A 26202-nucleotide genomic window follows, 5' to 3' on the forward strand; every position below is an offset into this window, starting at 1 on the left:
CACCCAGGGACTAACAGAGCTGAGATGTATAGACATGACTAGGAACAAGGAAGAAGGGCAGGGGCCACCCAGTATCAGCGACCAGGGTTCCCGGTGACTTGCTCTTTACAGAGGACCTGGCAACTTTCCCCACAGAAGAAACCAGTGATCAGTACAGCCACCATGGACCCCTGTGGATTTCACTGGCTTTTAACCCACAGGTTTTTGCATTTGCAGATCCCAGCTGCTTGTGTCCCTTCCCATTCCCTTCGCCTCACCTGTGCCAGAGAATGGGCTCCACACAGGCAGCTAGCCCCTGCCTCTGCAGCTGTGCTAGTGCAAGAGGCAGCGTCGAACCCCACCCCTTGTGGGTGCCTGGGGCTAGCTTCTCCAAATGTGCACCTATAGGCCCCCCAGCCTGACTTCCATTACTTGTTCTGCTACCGTGAGCATGTCTGTGGTAAGCCCTGCAGCTGTTGGAATGCATCCCAATGGTCAAGGCTTTCAATGCTGTTTGTGAGCCCAGACCTGGCCCTGTCTCCTCTCACTGGCCTCCACTACTGTGCCAGCATCTGTGGTGAGACACCACAGCCACGGGAGAGCACATGGATGGTTAGGGCTCCTACAGCTGCTAGCATGCCAGCATTCACCTGGCCCTTGCCCTCAACACGATGTGCATGTCTGAAACTGACCCCTGCCAGTACACAAAAAACTACAGTAGGCCCTCACATCTGAGTACGTGCACACCACTGGCTTGGGCCCCTAGCACTTCCTGTTCTGGCCCCTAGTCCCTGGAGCTGGAGTTGCTGCTAAGAATCCTACCAGCTCTTGCAGTGACTATGGAGACTACACCACACTCACCAACTACCACACAGTTGCTGATGCTATGGACCCCACTGGTCTGAGCTAATGAGACATCATGTCTCCCAGAACCTAAAGATGCCGCATGCCCCTGTCGTGCCTTACCTCATGAGACCTGGGGTCATAATATGCTCTATCCCAGGGTGAAGGTTTTCCTTAGCAAAATCAGTCTCCCAAAGTTTGGAAGAGGTGACTGCTTCTTCAAATATGTAGATACTTATGTAAGGCTAAAGGGAACATCAAGAATCAGGTTATCCTGACACCACCAAAGGAACACAATAAATTCCAGTAATGGATCCCCAAAATGGATATAAGTACCCTAAAAAGGAATTAAAAATAACAGGTCTAAAGATGTCCAGAGAGGTACAAGAGAACAAAGATCAACAATTTAATGGAATCAGAAAAACAGTAGAAGAACAAAATGAGAAGTTCAAAAATAGAAAACATAAAACAAAACAAAACCAAACCAAACCCAGAAATTTTGGATCTAAGGAATACACTGACTACACTGAAGGATTTACAAGAGCCCCACAGTAGACTGGACCAAACAGAAGAAAGAATCAGTGAACTCAAAGGCAGATTATTTGCAATAACCCAGTTCAGAAAATAAAATAATAATAATAATAAAAATGAATGACCAAAGCCTGTGAGACTTATGGGGTACCATTAAGAGACAATCTATGCATCACTGGGGTCTCAGAAAGGAAGAGAAGAAACCTGAAGATAAAATGGCTGACAACTTCTCAAAAGTAGGAAAAGATTTGATATTCAAGTTCATAAGGCTGTCACCCCAAAATTTTAATCAAAATTTTGGTCTCCACAACCATTATAATAAAACTGTCTAAAACCAAAGACAAAAACAGAATTTAAAGGATCAGGAGAAAAACCAAAATCCTCTCATACAAAGGAATGCCCCTTAGTTGAATAGTGCATTTCTCAGCAGAAACTTTACGTGTCAGGAAAGTAGGAGATGATATATTCAAAGTGCTAAAAGGAAAAACTGCTAACCAAAAACACTTGCCCAGTGAATCTGCCCTTCAGAAATGAAGGCAAGATAAAGACTTTCCCAAACAAATAAAAGTTGAGGGGGTTTAGCACCACTAGACTTGCCTTATAAGAAATACTGAAAGGAGTTCTCCAAGCTGAAATAAAACACCTCTAAGAAGTAAAAAGAAACTATGAAAATATATAACACACTACTAAAGTTAAGTATATAGTGAGATTCAGAATAAGTTAAAATCTTAACAAGGTGGTGTGTTAGTCACTTACCGTTAGTACAAAGGTTAAAGGATAAAATTATCAAAAATAGTTCTAGCTACAAAAATCTGATAACGGATACACAACATAAAGAGATGTAGAGTTCTGGGAAGATGGCAGAGTCAGAGGATCCCGAGCTCACTACATCCCACAGACACACTGAGATAACAGCCACATGAGTGCAACTAACATAGAAAAGACTGGCAGAACATATATTCCACAGTTAATCACAGAGGGGAGGCCACATTGAAAGGGTAGGAGGGGCAGAAACGTAGCTGGGAGCCAAACACTTTGGAGAGATTAACCACAAACAGGAGGGACCACAAGCATGGAGAAGCAAGAGCATCCGACTCCACACCGGGCACCCCAGGTATGGGGCACCCAAACTGGGAAGACGAGGACCCATGACATTTGGCTCTAAAAACCAGTGGGGCTCAATTTCATGAATTTTTATAATCAGCAGGGCTTACCTCTGAATATTGTAAAAATCAGGAGGCTTAGCTCCAGGAGAGTCAGAGGGCAATAGGAAAGGGAATCCCCACCCTTAAAGAGCCAGCATAATAAATAACCCAGCCACGATACAACCTAGAAGCAGCAGTTTGGAAAGGGCCTGAGGTATATGGTAGATTTATTTACTGAGGTGTAGATTTATTTGCTAACCTCCGAATGTGTGCTGGAGGGGCAGCGAGGATCTTCAGGAGACTTCTCCAAGAACAAAGGAGCTGGTAGGCACCATTTCCCTGCCCCCCCCCACCACTGCACCACCGCACACAATCCACATATGTCGCTAACACTGCGTGCTCTGTCTCCACGCTCTTCGGAGTCTCCACCCCATCCCACCCACCCCACTTGGCGTCCCTTCAAAGCGGCTCCTGCCCCAACAAACCTTGCAAAAGCAGTCTTGGCAGGGACAAGTGGCTTTCCAAAGTGACTCCACTCTTGGGGAGAGAGGAAGATTAACCCCCCGCCCCCACACACACATTCCCATAGTCCCAGCTGAACCTTGTAGTTGGCAGTGTAGAAGGAGTGCCCTGCCGGTCACCGTCACCGCGTCGCCAGCACACGTACTGGGGGAAGGCATCCATTCTGACTGTGCCTCCGCTTACCGACAAAACACTCTCAGGGGCAGCACAGGAAGAGAGCCCTGCAGTTCAGTGTGACTGCAGCACCCGCAAAAAGACTGGGGGCAAACTTTGAGTCTCATTGTCAAGTTCACCCACCAACAAGAGCCTCCCAAGGGACAGGCAGGGAGAGCACCCTGCAGGCTCGTGAGGGAGCAGCCCTAGCAAATGGAAAGGAGGCAGGCAGCTGGTCTAACTGCCAGATCCACCCACCAATGAAGGCCTCTCGGGACAAGGCAGGGGGGGTGTCCTGTAGGTTGGTGAGACCACAGCTAAGGGCAGGCATCCACTCTGACTTCCGAAACTACCAAACTGCAAGCCCACAGTGGCTCCAGATTGGTCCTAAGGGACAAGGGATAGCATAGGGCCTAAGTCCCGCTGGGTACACCCACAAAAGGCAAAAGTGGGCCAATGCAGCTGAATGGACTGAAGGCAAATGTGGCTCAGCCACAACAGTAGGGCACACATGACCCACACAGGAGACATCCCTGAAGTGCCTGGTAATGGCGAACCTAATGGTGGCAACCACAAATCAAAAACCTTTAATAGACACATAGTAAATGAAGAGAATGGGATCCAAGCACATTGCTAAAGAAAGCCATCAAACAACAGGGGGATTGAGCAAAAGAAAAAGGAAGGAACCAAGAGGAACTACAAAAACTACCATAAAATAAGTAACAAGCTGGCAGTAAGTACACACATATCAATAGTCACTTTAAATGTAAAAAAAAAAAAAAAAAAAAAAAAAGTAAGTGCTCCAATCATGGGTGTCAAAAGACATAGGGGGACTGAAAAGATAAAAAGGTAAGATGCATCTATATGCTGCCTACAGTAGATTCACTTTAGACGTCTAGACACATGCAGACTGAAAGTGAAGGGATGGAAAAACATTTATCATGCAAATGGAAAAAGAAAGCTGAGGTGGCGGTACTTACATCAAACAAAATAGACTTTAAAACAAAGACTAACAAGGGGCGCCTGGGTGGCTCAGTCAGTTAAGTGTCTCCCTTTGGCTCACGCCACGATCCCAGTTTCCTGGGATCAATCCCCGAGTTGGGGTCTCTGCTTGGCAGGGAGTTTGCTTCTCCCTCTCCCTCTGCCTGCTGCTCCCTCTGTTTGTACTTGCTCAATCTCTTTCTTTGTGTCAAATAAATAAGTAAAATCTTAAAAAAGAAAAAACAAAGACTAACAAGAGAGAAAGAAGGACATGGCATCATGATAGAGGATACAATGCAAAAAGAGGATATAACAATTGTTAATATTTATGCACCCAATATGAGAGCACCTAAGTACAGAAAGCAACTATTAACAGACATAAAGGAAGAAACTGACAGTAACACAGGGACAGAAGGAGACCTTGATACCTCACTTACATCCATGGGTAGATCACAGAGACAGAAAAGCAACAAGAAAACAATGGCTTTGAATGACACATTAAACCAGATGGATCTAGCAGATGTTCAGAACATTCCATTCCAAAACAGCAGAATACCCATTCTTTTCAAGAGCCTATTGCACATTTTACAAAATAGATCACATATTAAACAGCAAATCAAGTCCCAATAAATTCAAAAAGACTGAAATAATATCGTGCGTTTTTCCTGATCACAGTGGTATGTATGAAACTAGAAATGAATCACAAGAAAAAAATCCAGAAAGGACACAAATACATGGAAGCTAAATAATATACTACTGAACAATAAATGTTTCAATAAAGAAATCAAAGAGGAAATTAAAAAATATAAGGAGACAAATAAAAATGAAAATACAATGGTCCAAAATCTTTGGGATGAAGCAAAATCTGTTCTAACAGACCTAACTCAAAACAATAAGAAAGATGCCGAATAAACATGCTAACCTTACACCTAAAGGACCTAGAAAAAGAAATACAAAGCACAAAGCCAGTAAAAGAAAGAAAATGTTAAGATTAAAGCAGAAATAAATAAAATCAAGACTAAAAAACCAATAGAATAGATCAATAAAACCAGGAGCTGGTTCCTTGAACAAATCAACCAAATTGATAAGCCTTTAGTTGGAGTCGTCAAAAGAAGAGACAGACACACATACACAGAGGGAGAGAGAAGGAGAGAGAGAGAGAGAGAGAACTGAAAATCAGAAATATAGGAAGAGAATTAACAACCAGTATCAAAGAAATACAAAGAATTATAAGAGAATTTATGAAAAATTATATGCCAACAAATTGGACAACCTAGAATGGTTAAATTCCTAAAAACATAACCTTTCCAAAACTGAATCAAGAAGAAATAGACAATTTCAACAGACCAATTACTACACTGAAATTGAATCTATAATAAAAAAAACTCCCAAAAGACAAAAGTCCAGGACAGATAGCTTCACAGTAAATTCACGGTACTTCACGGTTAATTCTACCAAACATTTAAAGAAGTAATAGCTATTTTTCTCAAACTACTCCAAAAATTAGAAGAGGAAGAAAAGTGTCCAAATGCATTCGAGGCCAGCACTGCCCTGATACCAAAGCAGATAAAGACAAAAGAGAACTACAGGCCAATATCTCTGCTCACAGATGTAAAAATTCTCAACTAACAAATCCAATAATACATTTAAAAAATTATTCACCACGATCAAGTAGAATTTATCCTGGGATGCAAGGGTGGTTCAGTAGTCACAAATCAATCAACATTACATATCACATTAATAAGAGAAATGATAAAAACCATATCATCATCTCAACTGATGCAGAAAAAGCATTTGACAAAGGATAACATTCATTTATGATAAAAACTCTCAACAAAGTAGATTTAGAGGGAACATACCTCAGCATAATAAAGGCCCTTTATGACAAACCCATAGCTAACGTCATACTCAATGGTGAAAAACTGAAAGCTTTCCCTCCAAGGTCAGGAACAAGACAAGGATGTCCACTCTCATTGCTTTTATTCAACAGAGTACTAGAAGTTCTGGGCACAACAATCAGACAAGAAAAAGAGATCAAAGGCATACAAATCAGCAAAGAAGAAGTAAAACTGTCAATATTTCCAGATGATATGACACTACATATAGTAAACCCTAAAGACTCCACCAAAAAGTACTAGACCTAATAAATGAATTCAGTAAAGTTTCAGGATACAAAATTAATATACAGAAATCCGTTGCATTTCTAAACAATAATAATGAGACAGCAGAAAGAAAAATTAAGAAAATAATCCCATTTATAATTACAACCAAAAATAATAAAATATCTAGGAATAAACTTAACCAAGGAGGGGAAAGACCTATGCTCTGAAAACTGTAAAACACTATTGAAAGAGATTGAAGAGGACACAAATACATGGAAAGGTAGTCCATATTCATGGATTGGGAGAACCAATATTGTTAAAATGTCTACACTACCCAAAGCAATCTACAGATTTAGTGGAATCACCATCAAAATACCAACAATGTTTTCCACAGAACTAGAACAAACAATCCTAAAATTTGTGTGGAACTGCAAAAGACTCCAAATAGGTAAAGCAGTCTTGAGATAGAAGAGCAAAGTGGGAGGTACCACAATTCTAGATTTCAAGATATACTACAAAGCTGTAGTAATCAATACAGTATGGTACTGGCACAAAAATAGACACACAGAGCAATAGTACAGAACAGAAAGCCTAGAAATAAACCCATGCTTTTATGGTCAATTATTTTTGACAAAGGATGCTAAAATATACAATGCAGAAAGGATAATCTCTTCAACAAATAGTGCTGGGAAAACCAGACAGCTACAGGTAAAGGAATGAAACTGGACCACTTTCTTATACCATGCACAAAAATAAACTCAGAATGGATTAAAGACCTAAATGTGAGACTTGAAACCATAAAACTCCTAAAAGAAAACACAGGTAGTAATTTCTTTCTTATCAGCAGTAAAACATTTTCATAGATATATCTCCTTAGTTGAGGGAAACAAAAGCAAAAATAAAACTATTGAGATTACATCAAAGTAAAAAGCTTTGACACAGCAAAGGAAACCATCAACAAAATAAGAAGGCAGCCTACTGAATAATAGAAGATATCTGCAAATGATATGTCCAGTAACAGTAATAACCAAAATATACAAAGCAATACAAACAGTAATATCCAAAATATTAAACAACTCAACACCATAAAAATCCAAATAATCCCATTAAAAAATGAGCAGAGGACCCAAATAGATATATTTCCAAAAAAGACATATGGATGGCCAATGGAGACATGAAAAGATGTCCAACACCATTAATCATCAGGGAAATGCAAATCAAAGTCACAATGAGATATTGCCTCACATCTGTCAGAATGGTTAGAACAAACAGCCCAAAGTTAGCAGAAAAATAGAAATAACAAAAATCAGGGGCACCTGGGTGCCTCAGTCGTTAGGCGTCAGCCTTCAGCTCAGGTCTTGATCCCAGGGTCCTAGGATTGAGCCCCGCATCAGTCTCCCTGCTCAGTGGGAACCCTGTTTCTCCCTCTCCCACTCCCTCTCCTGTGTTCCCTCTCTTGCTGTGTCTTTCTCTGTCAAATAAATAAATAGAATATTTTTAAGAAGAAAGAAAGAAAAAGCATAGTTATTGGAAAGGGATAAACAAAACCATCATTATTTGTAGGTGATGTGATTTGTAAAAATTCTAAGAGAATATATAAATAAATTATTAGAATTAATATAAGAATTTAGCAAGGCTGTGTAATACAAAAATTAATATTCAAAAGTAAGTTGTGTTCTATATAACAGGAAGGTCTGGTTAGAAAATGCAACTTTAAATAAAAAATTGAGTATAATAGCAACAAAATTATAAAGCATCTTGGAATAAGTCTAATAAAGATGTCCAGGCACTTACATGAAAAACTATAAAATTTTATTAGCAGACATGTAAAAAGACCTAAATAAATGGAAGTTATATATTATTCTTGAGTTGAAAGACTCTTCAAATTGATTAAAATATTTAGACAAATTATAAAAATCCCTACTAAAGTTTTTGTGGAATTTGACAAACCAATTCTAAAAATTCACAGGCAGTTAAAATGGGCCCAGTACATAGCTAAGAGATGCCTGAAGAAGGTCAAGAGTTAGATTCAGAGTCCGGTACTTGCACTGCCTCTTACCAAGATTTGCAAATGAAACCATAGTAATAAAGATAATGTAGTATTGATTTAAGTAGCATAGCCAGCTGGGAAGAAACCTGCATTCATAGAAAACTGATCTATGACAAAGTAGGCATTACTGGTAAATACCTTATTCAATAACTGGGTCTGGTAGAATCAATTATTCATGACAAAAACATAAAATTGGATCCCTATTTCAAAGCATATGCAAAAAACTAATTCCAGATGGATTAAGAACTTTCAGAAAACAACGTAGAAGTCTATTTTTACAAACTTGGAGGAAAAGATTTCTTAAATTGATTTAAAAATTCACAAACACATTAAGGTTAAGAGTTGATAAATTCTACAACAGGAAGGATATTAATTATCAGTAGAGTCATAAGAAGTGAAAAGTTGCATAAACTAGGATAAAATTATTTCAAGATACATGTTGAAATGTATAGATAATGTCCTAGTAATTATAATGCAATGAAATCTTATAAATTATTATGAAACATAAAAATAACTCAAAAATGGGTAAAAATGTTCATTTAACAGAAAGGGAAGAAAAATTCCTCATGAATAACTGAAAATATGCTCGATAGTTATCAGGGAAATGCAAAAAAGCACAATGGCATAATTTCACACCTACCAGACTGACAAATTAAAAAGTCAGATTGTATTAAGAGTTGGTGAGAAAATGGCACAATGGCAACTTCTATCCACAGCTGGTGGAGGATAGATTAGAACTATCTTTTCAAAAAGAAATTGGGCACTAACTAGTAAAGCTGAGCGAATGCATATCCTACTTTTAGTCAGTTCTACCTGTAGGTCTATATCCTAGAGAAACTTTCATTTATGTGCATTAGAGTGGTACGTCCTAAGCAGTAATGTACATACAATGTCTATTGGATCTTGGTAAAATGCACATAATGATTTAGGAGCTTGGGAATGAAGTCCCAGATTCTGCATTTCTTTCTTTTCTTTTCTTTTCTTTCTTTCTTTCTTTCTTTCTTTCTTTCTTTCTTTCTTTCTTTCTTTCTCTTTCTTTCTTTCAGATTTTATTTATTTATTTGACAGACAGAGATCACAAGTAGTCAGAGAGGCAGACAGAGAGAGAGGAGGAAGCAGGCTCCCTGCTGAGCAGAGAACACGATGGGGCTCGATCCCAGGACCCTGGGATCATGACCCGAGCCAAAGGCAGAGGCTTTAACCCACTATGCCACCCAGGTGCCCCTCTGCATTTCTAAGTAACAGATTTTAGGGTTCCCATCATGTTCTATTTCTTGACTTGTGTGATGACTACCTGGGTACTAGTTTCATTTTATTCTTTAAATGGTATTTTTACAGGCGACAGACTATGAACATTTCTACCACCTATGTAATAGGAAAACACTTAGCTCCCACTGAGTTCTCGCTTCTTGGCTTTGGATTTTGCTTTCACAATCCATAACCAGATCAGGGTAATCTGGAGGCTTATCTCTTTCACCAGCTCTTGGGACTCAGTATGTGTGAGATTGGAGATGTGGGAAACTGGCTATAAATGCTTTTTTTTTTTTTTTTTTTTTTTTTGGGGCAGATTCTCTTTTCTGATGGTCCCCATGGTCCCTACCTGGGGGAAGCAGAAAATAGCCCATTTGGCCAGAAAAGCAGGCTCTATTCTCCAGTTCAGCTGTACCAGGAATTTTTATCTCCACATTTTCCATTGTCTATATCCCAGTTGTTTCAAAATCCATAGGAGAAAGCTAGTAATTGGCATTTCTGAAACCCACAACAAGGACAGAAGTCTGCCAGTTTCAGGAATAGCAGAGACCTAGCCCTTGCTTCTTGGTAAGACTCTGGGAAGGTGGAAGTAATTCGGAGAGGAATGGCTAACTGTGTACCCCTGGACCAACCTGCTAAATTCTAGTTATCAGGATGTGGATCCAAAAAGTGCATAGAAACTGCAGAGCTACCTGACTTTAAGGGACCATGTGAACCAAGACAACCATCAGCAACAACTATGCTTTCTTGAAGACACGAGTATCCTGACTGATTCTGCCTGGGTCATGTGTCAATCCTCACCGAATCACTGTGGCCCCGGAAACGTGAGTGTGTGGAGTTAGTACCATATAAATCACACGAAATTAATTTATCACAGGATAGGGGAGGGATGGTTCTCCCAAAGGAAAGAAAGTTGGGTAGACAAAAAGAAATAGACACATCACAGTCTTCTGGAGAGCCGGGACACGTAAGACAGTTGTTTGTATTTTATACAGGATATTGTTCTATACAGGATATTGCCTTGACTTTGACAGTGAAAAATATTTGGATTCACAGATGCTTTTAAGTTGTCAAACAATTTTGTAATGCAGTTAATTATCTTCCCTTGTGCCAGTTTTCCCTTTTTAGTTATGTTCACTCACTCTCATGTTAAAATGGGTTTGAGAAACTATCCAAAACAAAGAGCATCCTTTTGGAACAGGATGTATATAATGAAAATCGAAGAGCCCGGTAGCCTAAAAACCAGAGTCAAATCCCAGTGCTATCTTTTAGTAGCTGTATATTTTTATACAAATTATTTAACCTATCCAAGCTCACTTTTCCTCGTTTATAAAATAACAATAATAATACTTACAGTCGTGTGTTTGTTATGAAAATTGAAAGAGATAATTTACATAAAGTCTGAACATTAGAATTGTAATGTTCAAATGGTGGTTTCTACTGTTACTTTTAATGTTTATTCCCCAACAGTAGTTTGGCATCTTATTTGAGGATATCTTGATTGGTGAATGAAAAGCTTATATGAAAATAATAATGCAGATAATCCATTTGTGGTTAATTCAAAGTTAAAGCTAAACACTCTTTTAAAAAAAAATTTTATTTATTTGAGACAGAGACTGAGAGAGAGAGAGAGAGCACGAGCAGGGGGAAGGGCAGGGGGAGAAGCAGACTCCCTATTGAGCAGGGAGCCCAACTCGGCATTCAATCCCAGGACCCTAGGATCATGATGAAGGCAGACGCTTAACTGACTGAGCCATCCAGACACGCAAAGCTAAATACTCTTAAAAAGCTTTGTATTCAGTATTACATTACATTACTTACATAACTTTAAAATACCACAGGAAACATATATGGGAACTGTCCACAGACAAATTGCGTTCTTCTTCTGAATCCTCAAAGAAAATGGAAAATAAACTAAGATATATAAATGTAACTTTAAAATAAATACACATTTGGATACAGGCATGGGAGTCACAGAGGAACTAAATTAAATATCTAAGATCAGAGGAAGTATAATGAACAAATTTCAGAATGGAACTAATGAATATTCATATAATACTAGTTCTATTCTTTAGCTACTCTTTGTAATTAAGAATTTGCTATCATGAGTGACAAATTTAGCGTATTGTTTCTGTTATATTTGTCTTTGTGAAATAATGAAACATGTATATATGTGTCTTTTCACCCAGTTCCTGCTAATATTCAGTCTTTGACTCCGGTGCCTGACGCATAGGTCCTACAGTTCTTATAATCTCCCGAATGACAGGAGGGTCTGACATAGAGCTTTCTATTGTTCTAATGAGGCAACCCTGGGTGGGCTTCTGGATGGGAACTGGTCCCTATGAAGGCCACACCATCATTAGAAGCTTGGAACTTTTAGTTCAACCTCCCACCCTCTGGAGAGGGGAGAGGAACTAGAAAATGAGTTAATCATTGATCATGCTTATGGAATGAAGCCCCCATAAAAATCAGAGTGCTTCCAGGTTGGTAAACACGTCCACTGGCAGGTTGACACAGCCCAACTCCATGGGCCAGAAACTCCTGTGCTTCAAGGCCTTTCCAGACCTTGCCTTAGGCACCTCCTTTCTGGCTGTTCATTTGTATCCTTTATCATATCTTTTATTATTATAACCAGTCAATGGTTTATTATATTTATATTTATAATATTTATTATTTATTTATTATTATAACTGGTAAATTTTTCCCTGAGCTCCGTGTGCTGTTCTAGCACATTATTGAACCTGAAGATAAGGTTGTGGGAACCTCGGTTTATAGCCAGTCAGTCAGGTGACAAACTGGAACTTGCAATTGGCATGTGAAGTGGGGCAGTCTTGTGGGACTGAGCCCTTGACTGGTAGGATGTGAAGTTACTCCATGCAGAAAATGCCAGAACTCTGACTTGTAGGATACTCCGCTGGTGTCAGAAATAGTCCGTATGGAAACCAACCCTCACACCACATCTGGTAACAGAAGTGCTCTCTGTGAGTGTGTGAAGGAAAATAGTGAGTTTTCCTAGACAGTCTTGCTCACTGAAAACACAATTCAATTAATTTTCTTGTTTAATGGTTCTGAATCAGAGATGATTTTGCTTACCAGGGGCACTGGAGACAATTTTGATTGTTGTATCTGAGTGCTTTTGAGAGTATTTCAAAAGTCACATGTACATCCTTAAAGGTTGTAAGATCTGATGGGACCATACATAAATGGCAAAGATATTCTTATATATGTATGTTTGTCTGTACAAAATTTCTATATAACATTTCACATTTGGGCTTCCAACATACGACAGAAGCAAAAGGAGTAAGCCTTTACTTGTTTGGGAATTTTGTCCATGAACCTGGTGAATATTCATAAACTCAAAAGCCAAATTCAACTATTTTTCAGTCTACAAGTTTTGAAAAAATGAATTAATATTCATCTGGCCTCTCCCATAGCACTCTACCTATTATCTGAAAATAAAGATTATTCATTAAAAAGAAGGCACAAGCCCCCAAATAAAGAAAAGATTTGTCACATGGAGTCTCTCCAGCGATGGCTTTGGGCACACTTTTGTGGGAATATCACCTATGAGGTGCATGGCCAGTACCTGTTACTAATTAGCAGAGAGCCAATGTTTTTAATGCTTAACTCTTTCCTTTTCTGTAACGAGAGAGGATTCAACATCACTCTCATGTATTTGCATTCACATATGCTTTCTTGAATTGAAGAAAATATCGTAAAAACAAACTTGACAAAGATGGCTTTTTAATCCAGAGAATTGTCACAAAAGTATATAACATGAGACTCACTAGGTGGGGAGTACTATTATCATTAAGATGGTAACTGGGGCTTTAACATACTTGGTGAAAAGGCTAAGATAAAAATCACATATCATTTTATAACTGAATTTTTAAATATTTATTTATTTATTTGAGAGAGCACACAGAGGGAAAGGGAGAGGGAGAAGCAGACTCCCCACTGAGCTGGGACCCCCCCCCCCGCCCCCCCGACATGGGGCTTGATCCCAGGACCCTGGGATCATGACCTGAGCCAAAGGCAGAGGGCTAGCCAACAGAGCCACACAAGCACCCATCATTTCCTAACTTACAATCTGCTATGAGATATACCTGAAAATTGTCGTATTAACAATAATTTAAAAATACCTCTTATTTATACTTAACACTTCTACTATTTAAAACAGGTTGAAAGCTCAAAGTAAGGAAAATAAAATGTAACAGAGATACTTATGCAAGATTTAATAACCTGTCTTTAAAATCAACTTACTGGGCCAATAACAAGTGGTCTTATAGTCTGAACACCAGGAGAAGAACAACGCAGTTCTGTCTTGGGGGAGCTAGTATTTAAAAAGAACAGGGAGATATATAAGCATAGATACATACAAGATTAGTAAAAATTCCCCTATTGCTTTTTAAGCCTAAAAACATCAGTTGTATGTTAATAAGAAAAATAAAAAATATAGCAATATTTTACTTTTACTTTTCGAAGAGATTTTTGTCTTTCTTTACACATTTATGTAATGGGAAGAAATTTACGTTCAATCATAGCCTTAAATCTGAACATCCACAGTATATGAATATGTTTTTATGTGTAAATGCATGCATTATGTTGACATTCACAGCAAAAATCTTACCTTTTATTTTTCACAGAACAAGTTGCTGGCACACTCCACTCAGAAAATAATGTTCCTTCATACTCTAACTTAATCTAAAAAAGAAGATAAAATAGTTCAAACAAAAAAGTCTTCTCCAAAATTTTTATCTCAATGCTCTGATGGAGGGCTCAATTTCCTGGGTCCTTACTATTTAAAAAAAAAAAAGAATAACTAAAATTTGATTCCTTTACAATTTTATAAAGTAATGTGACAAAGGAAAAGTAACAACTTTTCCAAGATGCTTCAGATGTCTCCCCCCCACCAAAACTATGATTCTTATTTTATTTTATGTCAGAAATAATCTATCAAGTATCCAGCAGGTGACTGGCACTCCAGTAGATTCTGAGGATAAAGAAAAATGAGTGAGACAAGATCCTTTCATTAAAAACAAGTCATGGTAAATTTTGAGGTCCTACTCTTCGCATATCATTGACTCACCCGGTAACTTCCATCAGTCACATTTTCCCTATTTCCTTATTCCTTATTTTTTTTCTGTTTCCACATTCTTTGATTTATAAGTTCTTTCTTTCCCCTTTTGAAGGATACTGATCCAATTTCTAACATCATCAGTCTTAGTCTTAACATTGGTTCTCTCTCTCTCTCTTTTTTTTAAAGGAGTCTCTGAGCCTAGCGTGGAGCCCGACATGGGGCCTGAAGTCACAACCCTGAGCTGAGATCAAGAGTCAGACACAACTGACTGAGCCACCCAGGTTCCCCTGGTCCTCTTCTTAAGCCAGGGTTGGAACCCAACTTCACATTTATAGTAACAATTATGTGCACAAACACATGTAGTCATTTCATGTAGATATACATCTGTAAATACTGCTTCAGTTTTTTTAGAGGTAAAATGGGGATTATAATACCAGCTCTGTCATAAATTTAAATTATAGGATTAATGACAATGTATAAGAAGAAAAAAAGGAAAAAATCACCAGAAGATATAACATAACCCTGAAATATATAAAGCAAAACAATTCTTTTGAGTATAGATGACACACAACTATACCTCCCACTCTCATCCACCCATTTTGCCCAACCCATCACCCTTCCCTCTGGAGATGATCAGTTTGTTCTCTGCATTTATAGGTCTGATTCTGCCTTTTATTCATTTGTTGTTGTCATTGTTGTTTTTTAAGATTCCATTTATGAGTGAAATCATATGGTATTTGTCTTTCTCAGTATGATTTATTTCACTTAATATACCCTCTCAGTCCCCCATGTTGTTTCAAATAGCATGATCTCATCCTTTGATATGGCTGTGTAATATTCTGGTGTGTGTGTGTGTGTGTGTGTTTCTTAACCATTCATCTTTTGATAAGCAATCTTCCTCATCCATTCATCTATTGATAGATACTTAGGTTGCTTCTGTATCTAGTTATTGTCAATAACATAGCAATAAACATAGGTGTGCACACGCCTTTTTGAATTAGTGTTTTCATTTTCTTTGGGTAAATACCCAGTACTGGAATTACTGGATCATGTGGTATTTCTATTTTTAAATTTTTTAGATTTATTTGAGAGAGAGAGTAAGAGACATCTTGAGAAGGGGGAGGGGCAGAGGGAGAGAATCTTAAGCAGACTCCACGCTGAGCATGGAGCTCTGTGTGGGGCTTGATCCTGTGACCCTGAGATCATGAACTGAGCTGAAACCAAGAGCCGAGTGCTTAACTAACTTAGCTTCCCAAGTGCCCCTCTATTTTTAATTTTTAAAGTTACCTCCATACTGTTTCTCCACAGTGGCTACATCAGTTTGCATTCCCACCAACGGTGCACAAAAGTTCTTTTTTCTCCACATCCTCACTAACACTTGTTATTTATTATGGTTTTGATTCTAGCCCTTCTGATAGTTGTGTGGTGATATTCTCACTGTGATTTCAATTTGCACTGATGATTAGTAATGTTGAACATCTTTTCATGTCTCTGTTGGCCATCTGTATGTCCTTTGCCTATTTTTTAACTGGATTATTTGGGGGATTTTTCAGTGTTGAGTTGTATAAGTTCTTTATATATTTCAGATATTAACCCTATATCCTATACGTCTCTTGCAAATAACATCTCCCATTCAGTAAGTTGTCTTTTTGTTCTATTGGTGGTTTTCTTTGCTATGAAGGTTTTTTTTCTGATATTGTTCCAATAGTTTGTTTTTGCTTTTGTTTTCCTTGCATAGGAGACATCTAGAAAAATGTTAAGGCTAATGTCAGAGAAATTACTGCCTGTGCTCTCATCTAGGATTTTTATGGTTTCAGGTCTCAAGTTTAGGTCTTTAGTCCATTTTGAGTTTATTTTTGTATATGGTATAAGAAAGTAATTCAATTTCATTCTTTTACATGAAGCTGTCTCATTTCCCCAATACTTTTTATTGAAAAGACTGTCTTTCCCTATTGTATATTCTAGCATCCTTTGTCATAGACTAATTGACAATATATTCATTGGTTTATTTCTGGACTTTCTACTCTTCCATTGATCTGTGTGTATATTTTTGTGCCAGTACCATACTATTTTCATTACTATAGCTTTGTAGTTTATCTCAAAACTGGGGGTTGTGATACCCCCAGCTTTGTCCTTTCTCAATATTGCTTTGGCTATTTGGGGTCTTTTGTGGCTTCATACAAATTTTGGTATTATTTATTCCTATTTTGTGAAAAATGCTGTTGGTATTTTGATAGGGATTACATTGAACATATACATTATATAAAGTATTGATATAAAGCATGATAGAAGTACCAGGAAAAAATTTAAAAGCCACAAATACAGTGGTAGATTTTTGACACACTTTTCCAAGCTAAAGATAAACCTATACATAAACCTATAAAGTTAGCCAATATAAAATAAAATATATTCTTTCCAATCTCACATAGAACATTTAGCAAAATTGATCATATTTACAGAAGTCTTAGCGAATCTCAAAGAATTATCATCACACATACTATGTCTTTGATATTAATGAAATAAAATTAGAATTTCTCATAAAGTTAGCCAGAAGAAATTCCTAAGATATTTGTAATTCTTAAAGGAAAAAAAGAAAACAAAACCTAAACTTTACTTCCAAATGATTCATGAAGTAAAGGAGAAATCACAGTGGAAATTACAAAATATTTATAACTAAAGAATAAAAGCATTCAATGTTTTCAAAAGTTGTAGTATATAGTATAAATAATCCCTAAAATGAAATTGATAGCCTTAAATATATACAAAAGAAATAAGGTAGTTTGAAAGTGAATGAACTTGGTTCTCAGTAAAGATGCTAATAAAATAACAACAGAGAAAACCAAAAAAGTAAAAGAAAGGATGCAAAAGGAGGCATTTGCAAAAGAAAATGAATTGGGAAGGGTTAGTGGTGATGTAGTTTTTCAATCTACTCAAATTTCCTTGTAGGCACAGAGAAGACAATTAGGATAGTACCAAGAAAAAACAATAACACCGGATAATGTCAACAATAAAACTTAGTGACAAAGTATTCCTCAAAATCCCAAAGTATAAGTGGGTTGGAACAAGCTAGCTAAAACAACCAGACTCACATGATATCAGCATAAGACAACAAAAGAAAGCAAATATGGTAGACCTCAGTGTAAGGACCTATTTAGCCAGAGTGCTTCCATCCAGTTAAACAATAACTTTTTTGTTTAAAACTTAAACTGTCCCTGCCCCCCTTCCCCCAGGGGACTTACTTAAAAACAAGTCCCGGAAACCAGTCCCAGGTAACAAAGCCCAAATACAAGGGTGGGTCAGGCCAGGTGGAGACCTCTGATCAGTGCGGGAGTGCATACTGTCTCCCTAGTTACCAAGAAGTATGGGCCCTGCCCTTTGGGCACCTTTTGGGCGCCAATTCTAACCAAGGTGATAGGCTGGTTCAAATATCTACTAGGGTGAATTGTAATTCAATTGGTCATTTATGTGTGACCTAACATGACTGTGCAGCTTTCTCTGTGTGTTACGATTTCATTGGCCACCTGTGCGTGGCCAGGCCCAACCACATGGCCTTTACCCTTAAAAGCTAGTCTGTGAAGCAGAGAGAGGTCGCCCTCTCTGTAAGAGGCACGGCCCAGAACATTCGGTTTGATTCTTGATGCTTGGTGTTAAATAAAGCTTTGCTTGACCTTCGCTTTGTATCAGTCTCGCTCCTTTAATCACGGACACATTATTGGGGGACCTTTCACTCAGAAGAGAAGAACATTGAAATCAGTGATAGGTATTCACTGGAAACCAAGACAGGACAACTGGAATATAGCAACTCTAACCAGAGGGGTTGTTGTACTTCTCAGTTTCTAAGTCCAAGAGGTCCATGATAATATTTGAAGGGGCAGAAGAAGCTAGGATCTATGAACACCAAAACCAAGGATCTAAAGATAGCTTCCAGGACAAGGATGTGTAATGAAGGGAAAAGAATCCCAGTTGAGCTGGAAAAGGACAATAAAGACAAAGGAAAGAAAAACTACTGATTAATGAGAGAGGGAAACAGAATCTGGAGATCTCAAAAGTATTAGCCTTATTTTTGGACACTTTACAAAACAACAGAAGAGGTAACTCTAAAACTATGAAGTTAAAAAAGTTATTTTGACCCACCCCACCTTAAAGGTCAGGTAAATCAATTTCATGTTAAAAAAAAAAAAAAGCAACAGAAAAAGGATTACAGTCTAATTTCACACAGTTGTTATAAGAAAAAGAAAATACAAAGCAAAATAACATCTCTGTAAGAACATACCCAATAAATAAGTGAAAGCTACAACTTAATATGAGGGTTAGTCTTACGTATCAACTTGGTTAGATTACAGCACCCAGTTATTTAATCTAACATGGGTTTTGCAGTGAGGATATTTTATAGATGTGGTTTACATCTACAATCAGTTGACTTTAAGTAAAAGAGAATGTCTTTGATAATGTTGATGAGGCCTATTCCATCAGTTGGAGACATTCAGAAAAAAACTGAGGTTTCCTGGAGAAGAAATTCTGCTTCAAGACTGCAGCATTAACCCTCGCCTGAATTTCCAGCCTGCTGGCCTGACCTTAAGATTTCAGAGTCTTCTGTTCCCACAATCACGTGAGCCAATTTCCTAAAATAAATCTTATGTACAAGTTCTATTGGTTCTGTTTCTCTGTGAGAACACTGGCTGATACATCTGGTATTTTAAAATGAGGAAAAGTAAATCATAGAATGACAGAAGTTATGAAAGAACAATATGAATCAGAGTTTGAAACTTGTAAGCTGACTTCTACATTGGGAAAAATATAGAAACAAAAGAAAAAGTCATTTCAGAAATAAACCAAATTAGAAAAACCACAATTGTGATTAAACAATAGATAAGGCTTTGAGAGATATAGGTTTCTAAGAATAAAAGAAATAGAAAGTAATTCAGGAGTAAGTGACAAATATAAAAGATAGGCAAAGAAAATTCAATATATGTATAGTTGGAGATACTGAAGAAGAAAACTAAAGTGTTTTTCAACATTAACTATAATTTGAGACTAGCATGTGAACTAAAATAATCTGAAACAACATATTGAAAAGGGACAGCTCATACCTAGGAAAAAAATTAAGAATAATTAAAAAAATAAAAGCAACCAGGAGCTATATTAATAAAAGCATTGGGGGGGGGGGCGCCTGGGTGGCTCAGTGGGTTGGGCCTCTGCCTTTGGCTCGGGTCATGATCTCGGGGTCCTGGGATCCGGCCCCACGTCAGGCTCTCTGCTTGGCGGGGAGCCTGCTTCCCAAACCGCCCCCCACCCCGCCGTCTGCCTCTCTGTCTACTTGTGATCTCTGTCAAATAAATAAATAAAAATCTTAAAAAAAAAAAAAAAGCATTGGTCTTAAAGAGAAAATCACTTTGGGGATCTTTACCAAAACAACAAGAATAGCAAAACACATGTTATTCAGAAAGGAAAGACAATCATATTTCCAGCAGACTTTTTGGAAACATTTTTTTTTGTCAGAGACAACAAAGTAACATATACAGAAGGAAACAGAACACAGGGCACCTGGATGGCTCAGTCAGTTAAGGGTCCAAATCTTGATTTCAGCTCAGGTCATGATCACAGAGTCATGAGATTGACCCCTGCATTGGGCTCTGTGCTCAGCAGGGAAGCTGCTTAAGATTCTCTCCCTCTGCCCCACTACCCACTCATACTCTCTTCTCTCAAATAAATAAGTAAATATGTAAAAAAAAGGAAAGTAGAACAGAAGCCAATAATTTTTATATCCAGATAACCAACTTTTAGATATAAAACCTACAGATAAACTCTTATGACCACAAAATAATTCAGAAACTGTTACTCCTATGAGCCCTTCCTGAGGAATTCACTAGAAGAGCTTCAGACCACCAAAATGACTGCAGAGATATCAACATAAAGATGATGCTAAATATTACATAAGAATTTTTTTGTGAAGGGGGTGCCTGGGTGGCACCCCCAGTCTGCCTGCGGCTCATGTCATGATCCTACGGTCCTAGGATCAAGTCCTGCATCAGGCTCTCTGCTCAATGGGGTGTCTGCTACTCCCTCTCCCTCTCCCCCCTACTCATGCTGGGGCACCTGGATGGCTCAGTAGGTTAAAGCCTCTGCCTTCAGCTCAGGTCATGATCCCAGGGTCCTGGGATCGAGCCCCGCATCAGGTTCTCTGCTCAGCAGGGAGCCTCTTCCACCTCTTTCTCTGCCTGCCTCTCTGCCTACTTCTGATCCCTTTCTGTCAAATAAATAAAATCTTAATTTTTTTTTTTTTTTTGTGGAACAAGATCTGCATAGTGAGTATAAAAGGGATATAGCTGTTAAATACTGCAGTCTAACAGTGTATCAAAACATGAGTGGTGGGAGGATTATGGTTAGCCCAGGTAAGGATGGCCACATAAGTTACTAGCTCCACACATTTCTAAAAAAACAGCACAGATCAACAAATAAAACCCAGAAAGTTGTACATCATAACATACCTAGAAGACAAAGCACACCGCAAATTTCAAGAAACCTGTAAGTAAAAAATCAACTATCTTTAGCAGAACTCTCACTCAAGATCCTATCATAATTCTTTGTGGAGAGCGAGGGGTCTTCTGAAAAACTACAGGGTAAAGGCAGGAAATGAAAAGGTAGGACTGAATGAAAATCACCCACAGGGAGAAAAAGCACTCCTTAGGTGCAAAAATATAATAGAAAAAGACTCCTAGAAGATGAGAGCACTGACTATGAGGACAAGAACCAAAGGCATATGAGACTTGAGATGGGACCATTGGAAAGATGTCACTTCTGCAGAGAAGACTCAGGAAAGGGAGACACCCTTCAGAGAGTGAGTGGTGAAGGGAAGGAGAATCAAGAGGGGAAATTTAGGATAGGACAAGTCAAAAAACAAAACCAAACAAAACATCCAGGGAAATACAACACTCCCAATAAAAAGCTATCAAATAAAGAAACTGCACTTTGCTAGAATAAGAGAGGAAAGTTAGGTTTAACTAGGAATGATTGTGGGGGGATGTGGGAAGAACAGAGGATGAGGGAGAGAGAATCTTAAGCAGTTCCATACCCAGCATGGAGCCCAACTCAGGGCTCGATCTCAGGACCTTAAGATCATGGTCTGAGCTGAAATCAGATTTGGACTGAGCCATCCAGGTGCCCCAACTAGGTATCTTCCAACCAACCCAAGCTGGCTAATTGTCCATAAAATTCAAAGATATCATCAGACTTTATACAGAGCTACTATAATAGAAAATAAAAATAAAAACATTTCAGTTACTAAAAGTCCCTTCAAAAAACCAAACACAGAAGAAAACTGCAAACATCCTAAACTGAATTAAATAACCTCAAACAAGCATTTGGTGATAAGAGAAAGAAAAATCTTGAATTATAAATTCATAAATTAGATGCATCACTATAGCATACACCTCAAACTAATATAACACTGTATAACAGAATTAGAATAAGATAAATTCATAAGCTAGGAACAGAAAATGAACCACAGATAGAAATAAGAGTTGACTAAACCAGGACATGAACTATGATGATAAAGGAAATGCAGACTAAATTAAAAGATACTGGTGGGAAATTATATGTGAATAAAAACTAAACAAAAGGCATTGAAGAAAGGCAGAAAAATAACCAAGAGACTATAAGTGGAATAAGAAGAAAAAAGAGAGAGAGAGAGAGAGAGAGAGAGAGAAAGTAATTGAAATGGAAAGCAGACAAAATCCAACTCTTGTATAATTGGAGTTCCCCAAAGTTGAAAAACAAAACAACAGAACTAATATTTAAATCTGTAACTAAAAAAGCTCTCCAGAAATAAAAATAGATCTGAATATATATATATATATCTATAGATCTCTCTCTATCTATATATAGATATTATATATATATATATATATTCAATTACTTTCTCTCTCTTTTCTTCTATATATATATATATATATAGATCTATATATATATATATATAGAGAGAGAGAGAGAGAGAGATCTATATATATATATATATATAGAGAGAGAGAGAGAGAGAGAAAGAAAGAGATCACTGCTACTGGAAAAAATAACCTTTAAAAGTCAGCTCTGAAACTTACCCGAGAGAACATTAGGCTTTAAAGGTAAAGGAAAGTCCTCAGGCCTCTCCACACACACACACACACACACACACACACACAACAAAACAAAAAACCATCAAATAAGATACAAGAACATCAGAATTCTTTAAAGCAACATATATAGCAAGGTGACAAGGAAGGTAACCAGGAATGAAATAAGGTAAACAAGGAATTAAAATATGAACCAAAGATTTTATGCCCAACCAAGCTCTCCTTTAAGTATTAAAGTCACAGAAAAAAAAGTTTTTTTTTAAGACTTTATTTATTTGACAGACAGAGATCACAAGTAGGCAGAGAGGCAGGCAGAGAGAGAGGAGGAAGCAGGCTCCCTGCTGAGCAGAGAGCCCAATGCGGGGCTCGATCCCAGGACCGTGGGACCATGACCTGAGCCGAAGGCAGAAGCTTTAACCCACGGAGCCACCCAGGCGCCCCCCAAAAAATGTTTTTTAAAAAGAATTCAGAAGGGGCATCTGGGTGACTCAGTCAGTTCAGCATTCGATTCTTGATTTCAGCTCAGGTTATGACCTCAGGGTCCTGGAATTGAGTTCCATTTTGGACTCTGCACTCAGCAAGGAGTTTGCTTGAATATTCTCTCCTACCTCTGCACCCCTATATGACACCCATAAATGTCCTTGCATCTTCTCTCTCTAAAATAAGTAAATCTCAAAAAAAAGTCAGGAAATACTATATCTAGGAGCCCTTTCTGAGGAATTTACTAGAGCAAGGGGCAGCAAACTATGGCCTGTGTACCAAATCCAGCTCATCACCTGTTTTTGTAAACAAAGTTTTATGAGAATACAGCCACATTCAATTTTATTATTTAGTGTCCGTGGCTGCTTTCAAGTTACAGTGGCAGAGTTAATTATTGTAACAGAAATCATTTGATTCACAAAGTCTAAAATATATACTATCTGGCCATTATAGAAACTTTATCAACAACTGTACCAGAATACAGTATAAACTGGCAAAACTGAAAAAACTGGAAAAAGGATTGGTGGTGAGCATTAATATATCTGATTGTAGATAAAACATTAAGACATGACAGTAAAGGTTAAAGACTTATAGGTGTTATATACATTTTGACAAAATAGAAATAATGCATCTAAAAATTTTGTTGGAAGAAGGAAAATAATAAAGAAAAGGAGAATAAGCTCATTAAGTGTTGACCAAAAAGACTAAAGTATGGGAGAAAACCTAGGTGACCTTCAGTTCAGCAATGACTTTTTAGATACAACACCAAAGGCATGATCTACGGAAGAAAAATTTGATAACTTGGGCTTCATTAAAATGAAAAAAGTCACTGTTAAGAGAATGAAAAGGGAAGCCATAGTCCATAGTCTGGGAGGAAATATTTGCAAAACTACTTTATCTGATAAAACTTAGTACCCAAAATTAAAAACAATCAAACAAAAAAAAAACCCCAAACCTCTTAAATCTCAACAATAAGAAAACAAAACCAATTTTTAAATGGACAAAGGATCCAAACAGGAACCTCAGCAAAGAAGATACAGAGATAACAGCACATGAAAAGTTGCTCTATCTCATATGTCATTAGGGAACTGCAAATTAAAACAGTGTGTGTGATATAGCAGCACACACTTATTAGAATGGTGAAAATTCAAAACACTGACAATTACTAAAGACTGCTGACGATGTGGAGCATCAGAAACTCTCATTCCATGAAAAAACCCTGCATTCTTTGGGGTTCACTACCCTATACTATTGCTCCAGGCAATCACTTTCTTATACATTTGTTTATTCAGGACATTTCATATTAATAGAATCGTGTGTATGTATCCTTTCTAACTGGCTTCTCCTGCTTAGGGGCGCCTGGCTGGCTCCGTCAGTAGAGCATTCTGGAATCATGAGTTTGAACCCCACATTGGGTGCAGAGCTTGCTTAAGGAAATAAAAATAATAAAATAAAATTTAAGAATCTTAGCATTTTAAATACACATACTAAAATATTTATGGATGAAATAATATGTCTGGGGTAGCTCTCTTTGTTTATTCACATTTTTTAGATTCCATTTGGAGTGGAGTCATATGGTATTCGTCCGTCTCAGTCTGACTTATTTCACTTAGCATAAATATCCTCTAGGTCCATCATGTTGTCTCAAATGGCACAATCTCATCCTTTCTTATAGCTGTGTAATACTCCTGTGTATGTGTGTGTGTGCATGTGTGTATCACTTCATCTATTGATGGAAACTTAGGTTGCTACTATGTCTTGGCTACTGTAAATAATGCTGCAATAAACACAGAAGTGCATGCATCTTTTTGAGTTAGTGTTTTCATTTTCTTTGTAAATAATCAGTAGTGGAATTATTGGATCAAATGGTATCTGTATTTTTAATTTTTTGAGGAACCTCCATACTCTTTTCCACAGTGTATGTATCAATTCATATTCCCACCAACAACAAATAAGGGTTTCTTTTTCACCGCATCCTTATCAACACTTGTTTCTTGTCTTCTTGATTTTGGCCATTTTAATAGCTTGAATTGATATCTCATTGTGATATTGATTTGTATTTCCCTGATGATCAGTAATGGTGAGCATCTTTTCATGTTTCTGTTGGGTTTCTGCATGTCTTCTTCAGAAAAATGTCTTTAGCTGCTCTGACCATTTTAAACCAGATTATTTGTGGGTTTTTTTGGTGTTGTGTAAGTTCTTTATATATTTTGGATATTAACCCCTTATCAGATATGTCATTTGCAAATATCTTTTCCCATTCCATAGGCTGTCTTTTAGTTTTGTAGTTTCCTTCATTGTGCAAAAGCTTTTTATTTTGATGTAGTCCCAACAGTTTATCAATAGTTTAACAATAGCTTTTTTTTTTCTTTGCCTTAGAAGACATATCTAGAAAGCATTGCTATGGTCAATGTCACAGATATTACTGCCTATGTTCTCTTCTAGGATTTTTCTCATTTCAGATCTCATGTTTAGGTAATTAATCCACTTTTAGGTTTTGGGTTTTGTTTGTTTGTTTGTTTTTTTTAATGTTGTTAGAAAGTAGTCCAGTTTCATTCCTTTTCATGTAGCTGTCCAGTTTTCCCAACACAATTTATTGGAAAGACTATCTTTCCCCCATTGTATATTCTAGCATCCCTTGTCATACACTAATTGACCATATAAATGTGAGTTTATTTCTGGGATCTCCATTCTGTTCCATTGATCTATGCATTTATTTTTGTACCAGTATCATTCTATTTTGATTACTATAGCTTTGTAGTATATTTTGAAATCTGAAACTGTGGAACCTTCAGCTTTACTTTTCTTTCTCAGGATTGCTTTGGCTATTTGGGGCCACATACAAATTTTAGTATTATTTGTTCTAGTTTTGTGAAAAAGGCTGTTGGCATTTTGATAGGGATTGCATTGAATCTGCAGATTGCTTTGGGTAATATAGACATTTTGACAATTAGTTCTTTCAATCCATGAGTATTAA

At 37.6% G+C, this 26202-nt stretch overlaps 1 protein-coding gene across 2 annotated transcripts in view; it reads right to left on the reverse strand.

The window, feature by feature from the left end:
- CATSPERE (catsper channel auxiliary subunit epsilon) overlaps window positions 1–26202 on the reverse strand; it is a 145238-nt gene that overhangs the window by 111222 nt on the left and 7814 nt on the right. For both annotated transcript variants that reach the window (XM_032862885.1, XM_032862886.1), the window contains exons 3-5: window positions 14188–14261; window positions 13821–13890; window positions 11379–11449 (exon numbers count right to left, since the gene is read on the reverse strand). In XM_032862885.1, coding sequence (XP_032718776.1) covers window positions 11379–11449; window positions 13821–13890; window positions 14188–14261 — 215 coding nt within the window. The remainder of the gene's footprint in view (window positions 1–11378; window positions 11450–13820; window positions 13891–14187; window positions 14262–26202) is intronic.

The sequence above is a fragment of the Lontra canadensis genome, unplaced genomic scaffold, assembly GCF_010015895.1.
Source record: "Lontra canadensis isolate GAN:19392208 unplaced genomic scaffold, GSC_riverotter_1.0 scaffold24, whole genome shotgun sequence".
In the NCBI taxonomy this organism is placed as follows: Eukaryota; Metazoa; Chordata; class Mammalia; order Carnivora; family Mustelidae; genus Lontra; species Lontra canadensis.